The sequence below is a fragment of the Nothoprocta perdicaria genome, unplaced genomic scaffold, assembly GCF_003342845.1.
Source record: "Nothoprocta perdicaria isolate Ctin4 unplaced genomic scaffold, notPer1 scaffold_41, whole genome shotgun sequence".
Taxonomy (NCBI): domain Eukaryota; kingdom Metazoa; phylum Chordata; class Aves; order Tinamiformes; family Tinamidae; genus Nothoprocta; species Nothoprocta perdicaria.
The window spans coordinates 3,902,845-3,910,457 of record NW_020455655.1 but is presented as its reverse complement, the minus strand read 5'-3'; the positions used below and the strand labels follow the sequence as shown (position 1 = coordinate 3,910,457).

General features: G+C 44.6%; 1 protein-coding gene across 1 annotated transcript in view; it reads right to left on the bottom strand.

Annotated features, from left to right (window-relative positions):
* Positions 1-272, bottom strand: part of TRPM7 (transient receptor potential cation channel subfamily M member 7) — a 49,775-nt gene extending 49,503 nt beyond the window's left edge. Inside the window, exon 1 of the mRNA XM_026045678.1 lies at positions 17-272. Within this exon, the coding sequence (XP_025901463.1) occupies positions 17-19 (3 nt within the window). The 5' untranslated portion in view covers positions 20-272. The remainder of the gene's footprint in view (positions 1-16) is intronic.
* Between the last annotated feature and the right edge of the window lie 7,341 nt (positions 273-7,613).

Below are 7,613 nucleotides of genomic sequence, written 5' to 3'. Positions count from 1 at the left end.
GCGCCGCCGCCCTCACCATTCTCCTCAGGGCCGCGCTGGGTCTCGGCGCCGACTCTGGCTCTCCTCGCGCCGGGCAGCTCCCGCTCGTGGTTCGGCGTCGGCGGTGGCAGGGCCTGTCTCCATCTATCGGGGCTGAGCTCGGCGGCTGCGGAGGGCCGGGTAGGGAGAAGCCGGGCGCGGAGGACACCGCCGGGGCGCGGGGGAGGGCGGCGCGGGGAGGACGGCGCTAGCTCGGCTCCGCACCGGGACCCAGCGCTGGCGGTGGCCTCGGCCCGGCGGCTCTTTCTCATAATTGTGCGACTCGGCCGGCGGGGAGCAGCGGCGCTGCCGCGTCAGCGCGCGCCGCCCCCGGGAGGAGGGGGCGCCGCGTGCCCGGGGCGGAGCGGAACAGCCGGGCCTAAGCTTGAGCCTGAGCGCGCGGCCTGGGCCTGGGCCAGGGCCGCGGCAGGAAGAGCGCGCGGGGCCCCAGAGGCGCCCTGAGGGGAGCAGGAAATGGCGGCCGCGCGCGCCGCGGGCCCRCCGCCCTTCCCGCCCGTCCCGCCGCAGCCCCGTCATGGGCCGGAGGTCCCAGCGCGAGCGGAGGGTCCCAGTGTGGCAGCAGCTCGAGCGTAGACTCTGCTCCCCGCAGCGTGACACGGCCCTGCCCGGGTGCTTCACTGCTTTGTCTGGTTTTAGTGCAGAAAAACACATTGGCTCTAGGATCCATCATTCTATCCTCTTGAGAGGTGCTGGCGCCTGTCCGGAGGCAGATAGTGCAGCTCTTGGGTCTTCCTCGTGGGGCCTTACAGAGACTTCACACTGATGCTGGTGTCACCCGTCTCCTCGTGCTGACACAAAGCGAGCATTAACTGCGTGTCAGTGTCTCGATACACCTGGAGACGCGGCTCTGTGCCTGGCCCGAACCTGCTGGCACGGAGCGCTTCACATCCCACAGCGAGGGCTGCGGAGCCGCGCGTCCCAAATGGGCTCGGCGGCTCAAATATGCTGCTAATTCAGTAGACCCGCTCAGGGATCGGGAAAGCATCGGGATCACAGCATAACCAGTGCCTCACGGATGAACAAAATAATCAAAAAACAGCAGGACTGGCATTAACCTGCAGGTGCTGCCAGCTTTGGTTATGATATGTTGGACAGATGCACCAATACCAATAACGTCCAGTCAATGCAGYGCAGTTCAACATGAACATCAGTGAAGTAACTGATCCAGAATTTTTAAGCATACAYACTGAAAATGGACAAAGTAACACACTTTATCCTGAAATTAACCAAGTCCTTTGGTGGGCAAGTTTAATATAGAATAAAGCAGGTATCAAGAAACAAAATGTCCTTGCATTACAAGTGATTTAGCAGTTCAGTAATACATTCCAATAACATAAACTGTCTGAAAACCTACCAAATACCCTTTACTGCCAATAGCAGACGCACTTGTGAAAAGACCCAAGCAACTAAACAGCCACAACAGGGACACTGGACATTCAGCTCCACATTGCAGTGTTGGCCATCTCAGCTCCAACAGTTCCTAATATTTGTTCTTAGTTAACTTCAGAAGAATTTGTGGCATCTTGATAGGCATGTAAATTAGGCTTCCAGATAAGAAAATTAGGCATTTTCAGGGGACAATTTGGGACATTTAAATTAGTTCTGAATGCAGGTTTGCAAACTAGAAGCAAAACTAACAAATTTGTTCTCCAACTGTGGGAGAAATCCCAGCCTTGCAGTTCCCCACTACTTGTTCTCCCCGTTGTTGCCATGTATCAGTACTTGTTGTCAGGCAGCTGAAAACAGCCAGGAAAATAGAGTCAGGATCGCCCAGCAGCTTCTCTTCGAATCCACCTGSCGCGTGGCAATGCAAGGGTGCAGGCTGTGGGAAGGACGGAGCTGCCTCTGGGCAGGCAGGCTGAGCTTTTATTGACTTAGCCAGTCGTGAAATGACACCGTGAGTCACCTTTTGGGGACTTCTGAGCTTTGCAAACAGGCTGCACATCCAAGGGCCTCCGGTTTGACAGTCTGAACCTTTACCTACCCTAGCACATCTGACCAAAGATCAGTGCTTGCTGAGGATGAACAGAGGGAGCAGTGGCAGCCCAGTAAGATTTTCTGGAGMTAGTTCAAGAACTTTCCAAAGGAAAGCAGAGAAAATGTGGGATTTCTGAATTCTTCAGCTAACACTATAAAACACTTAAAATAAATGGTGCCCCATCAGCTTCCTTCCTTCTTGTTCTGGTTCATCTAAATCTGCTCACATCCTAAATGAAGTCATTGAAGGACTTCGCATTGACTAGGTTGTTAGTCTCGTCTCACAGCAACATCTGGGCTGTCCTGACTTGTCACAGTGATTGCATTGGTCTCTAGACCCCTGGGAATCATGTGCACATCTACATCAGTTATTTCAGTGAAGATCTGGGGAGCCCAACTTCATTTGGAAAGCAGTACCCTCAGCGTAGGTGCAGTTTCTTTTTCTCCTAGGACTTCTTATTTTCAGTACTCCCTGGAGCCTTTATTGGCAATAAGTGCCCTCTGTGCACTTTTACCTGTGAACAGATTTGTACATTTTGACTTTTTGAACTTTTCATCTCATAAAATGCAAATGGACAGATCTGCATGGTCTCCTCCTGGGAGAGTTCAATATTGTGAGTCCAGGAGACAGGAGGCGCAGGGGAACTGAGCAGAAATAGCAGTGTGGGACACCCGGCGAGACTTCTTGTATGAGCTACTGTTTCAGAGAATATACTAGAGGTGAGGAATTTTCCATGCCTTTTTTTTCCTGTTGATGGTGCAAAGCTGTAAAGAGATTGACACCAAGTTGTTTGGGAGTTAACCAGTTTGTGATAAGTTCAGATGGAGGGACAGCACATTGTTCCACTGGAACAGCTTGTGAGGAAAATGAAGGAAAAATGAGTCATCGACATCCTCTTTGCCTCACTCTTTCTCTGGGGAGGAACATGGGCCTTCAGAGCACATTGTGGGAGGGAGACAGGACATAGCACCACAGTGAAGTAAATCCCCTTGACCTGGAACTGATGGCACATGGCGTAAGGAAGTCACCTTACATCCTTSTATTACCTTGATCTGTCATGCAGAACGTGACATGATGTGACCCCAAGTTAGCAGYGTTAGTCATCCAAACAGCATGAATTATTCTGCACTTGGATGTTAAATCTTTTGTTTTCATCACTGAACCTCATGCTRTTTTTACTAGATGCAGCTGGTGAGGGGAATTACATTTTCAGATATTAATAAAGGATTCCTCAGAGGGCTAAGCAATAGGATACTTGTCAGCCCCAGTGTTATCTTCCAACCACACTCAAAATTTTTCTGACACCTTCATCCAACTGAGACAGCAGCCAGCTGTAAATGAGGAGGAATGAATGAAGCATTACTTTATAGACTGTTGTACTTAAAGACCTTTAACCTGAAGCAAGCTTCTGTTATCTGAAATAGAATCTAACTGGCTTCAACAAAACTGCTTTTACTATGTGTTTTCTGTATCTCCTTTTTATGTCTCAAAGCAAACTATCAGTCTGTCACTAGCACTTTGTGTTGGGTAATTATTTGTTATGCAACCATCACCAGAACTAGTAAAATTCGTTATGTCAAACCTAATAAGCTTTACATCTCATTAAACCAGCTATAACTTGATCTCAGTGTGATAAGTGCTAAAGGATTATAAGAAACCTCTTTAAGGAAGCATTTATCTCAATATTACACTAACCAGTAGTCAGGAAAAGGCTATTTGGCTGCTCACTCACCCTCACATAGATGAAATACTGAGCTGTGCTCAGAAAGAWAAAAAAAAAAAAAAAGTACAACATTCCTTTCCATGAGAAATCAAATGAGCAGCCACTGAGCACAAGAGTAATCGGGTATAGCTTTCTTTGCATCCATTACAAGTTTTACCACAGTAATTCTGCAAATGTTCACTTAAAGTTGTTCAAAATATGTCCTGGAATTCATGTAGTTAAAYCAGATGCAATTGCCAACAAAAAAGGAAATCTAGTTAATATCCTACCAGAGGTCAAACAGATTCTGTGGAGAAACAACTTGTATCCCTTATAAGGGCATTCATGGMAGGAAAAAAAAAAAGGCATAATCAAATCCCTTTTCTTATTCTTTTAACCAGGGTGAATTCCACCAAACCCGTATGTCCTGATTTTTCCACAGTTTTGCCCCTTTTTAATTTATCTCTGCATATCAGCTATCTCAGCTCTAGCTGAAGTGTCAGCACACGACTTACATTCTGACTGCTACTCCTCCATCAACTCTGAAGACACTGATCTGCCAACATGAAAGTTTAAAATTTGTCAAGTGAGGCAAAAAGTGTAGGGTGATACAGCCTAAAGATGGGATCTTTAAGTCCAATGTGTTATTTGTGAASGGTTTTTCTGGAGTTGTAGAAGTTTTTGTGAAAGTATTTCGCACCTCTGCAAAAATGCCAAATACCAAATAATATTACAAGCATGGACCTTTTCAGCAATTGAACATACAGTATTTCAGAAGGAGAATGAAATAGAAATAGTTTGTACTGTTAATCATAGTAAGCGCATTGCTTAGGAGAAACAACCTAACAGGAGTCTTGTTTCTTCTGAAGCCAGTGAGAACAAACCTCCAGAAATGTATCTTAACTGCAGTTTTAAAGCTATTCAGAAATTTTGGCCATTCTTACACATTTTTTTCTTTGTTGCTGTAACACTCCAGTGTTACACATCCTTTTTCTCACCAGGTCCCACAGCTCTAGTATTTTTTTCGCATTRTACCAGTAATCTTCAAAACTAGGCAATAATTACTCTCGGCACCAAGTTTGCATGTCTTGTCTCAAAGAAAACAAGTGTTTCAGCTAGGTGCATTCAAGAAATGCATTGTAAAATCTCCATTAAATTTAAAATGTATTTGGAGAAAAAAATATGTAAAAAGTTAATTTTGCATACTTAAAACTATCCCTTGTAATTGATATAGACTCCAGTCTCACAAGTAGTGTATTTAAATCTAATGTACTTAGCACGTTAACTTAAGGCTGAAGTGTTATTTCACTAACAAAGTAAACCATTTATTTTGCAATGCAGACATGGGCGAAGCTAGGTGAGGGTTATTAGGCTTTCAGAGCTTCCTCATTTTTTCTGGGACATATGAAAGGACAGGCAAATTATCTCAAATGCTASGAAAGGCCTGTGGAGTGTTTTTTTATGTAGCAATGCTGATGGGGGCTGATGACCAAACACTTCACGCTCAGATTGCAGAACCAGTAACGCAGGTTTGGCTTTGCGGTAGGGCTTGTCACATCCAAATTAGGCAAGCAAGAGTGCAAGTTATCCAGTTAAAAAATGTGCATAAAGATATTCCATATTAATATGATTCAAGTTAAYAAGCCAATTAACTTGGTCATACCAAGTAGTTCTGAATGAATGACTTCTTTTCCTCATATACATTGCAGAAGTGTGTGGAAAGATTCCTCACCCATCCAAACAAACCCTGGATGTGGGAATCTACTACCTTCCTTAGCGCTTGGAAAGCAGGAATGCTCAAGCAGCCCAGGCTGAGGTCTAGCACAGAACTGCTGCAGGGGCCTCCCAAAGCCTCCACCGACAGGATCCACAGCTGCCAGGACCAGCACGGGGACGGCTGCACACAGGGTGACCCTTTGCAGGATTCTGTCGGTGCCTGCCCCGGAAAAACAGCCGCAGCGAGTTTATTCCAGTTTGTCTCCTTCTGGACTTTCCCCCCATCCCTGGAACTGTTACAGAGTGGATTAAGCTGGTAGCTGTAAGTGTTGCACTTGTTTTAAGAGCATCAGAAAGGCTAAACTTCCTTGTCAACACTGCACTTCGTGCTGGAACGGAGGCACAAAACAAAGCTGTGCAGACATGCTCCAAAATGTGCTGGTCTTGCCCTGGGTGGAAAAGGATGGGGAGGAAAGGAAGGAGGCAAGGATGCCCAGGAGCCAAGAGCAGAACAAAAACACAGTGGGCCCAGCAGAGCACCTGGGCTGGGAGAGGTACCTTTGATCAAAGTCCTGAGTGGGGAAAAGGTCTTGGAGTTGCAMACAAAAAAAGAGAAAAAACCCTGTCCTCAGCTCTTGGATTCCATCTGTGCTCAGGGAAACAGGATCTTGCACATTCTTTAGAAATAAGGTAGATTCCAAAGATACCTGATGCTCCACCATCAGCCTCTCTCAAGAATGCAAAACCCTGAACTCTGATCAACCACTTTTGACAAAAGGGGTGACAGTGGGAGCTGCTCCCACCTCCCACCTTCTGCAAGAACCACTTACCTGGGCAACTTTGATACTTGAGCCGGATGGATGAAAACACCATCTCTTTTTTTTTTCCTTTCTCCTCTTTTTTTTCTTTTTTTTTAATGGGTATATCTCATGAATTTTATTACTGTCTTGCCTTGAACATTCACAATAAGAAAGGACAAATAGTAAGAGCAAAGCAATTACTCAATTTTGTCTTTTTTTTTAAAGAAGTAACATTTATTAATAACATCCTTAAGATAACTTAAAAGTTGCAAGGAAAAGGGGTTTTGTCAGTAAACATACAATGAAAAGTAGTAAGATTTTATATTAAGTAATGCTAGAAAGGTTTTAAACATAGTGTTTAGCCCAATCAAATTTAATATTACAACATTCAAAGTTTCTAAGAGTGTTGCAGTCAGTTCTTCTGCACTTATAAAAACCCACTTCAGTAGTCAATACTAACCTATTATTTATACAAAAAAATCGACTCCATTCTTAATTTCTGTAAACAAAACACCTAAGCATTCAAAAGAAGAAAAGAGTTAGTTTACATCCCATCAAACTGCAGTACGTGTGTGAAACCTCTGGCATGATCAGGCATAAAGCATAATTAGGCACAGAGCAAAACAGTTTCCACAGCCAGCTGCTGAATACACTTGCAGACTTTGCCAAAGGTCTCAATTTATACCAGCTCCATTATCAATTATAGCTAAAAATTTAATAAATCCTCTACACAGAAAACTTCAGAAAAGATTCCAGGGAGAAAAAGAAGTTATATTACATTAGTTGATAAAGCTTCTAAGGGCTTTGGGTACTGCATGACATTGTGTGTGTTATGACTTCTTTACCTCTTTCAAATTGCTTTCAGGTACTCACTTGGGCAGAGCCTGGGTTTGTCAGAGCGCACGAGGACACATCGGCACCGGGGTCTGCAGTCTGCCACCAAACCCTGACCCACGCTGTGATTTGGTAAAGTGCCAGTCTATCCCCAAGAAGTAAAATATTAAGATGGGTTGCAAAAATCCCTCCATTCTGGGACTGTTCAAGCTGAGATCAGTAGAGTACTGAGGCAGCTACTAATGTCTCAAAACTGTTGGTCTTTTTTTGTTGTCTAAGGGAAGTTGCAATTAAGATAGTTATCTCACCCATATCAACCAGCACCATCATAAATCTGTGTGTATGGCAACAACTGACATTCAGAATATCAAGTTGCCTGCCTCAGGACTCCTTAGAAAAGTTTACACTTGAAATAAATTAAGTAAAGCAGTAGATTTGTGGTGAGTCTTTACACCTGCAATACGGATTTGTCTTAATTAGCATACTTCCAGAGTAAATCTAGCTAAACTAGATTTAATCTAGGTAAATAAGCCTCCAAATATCT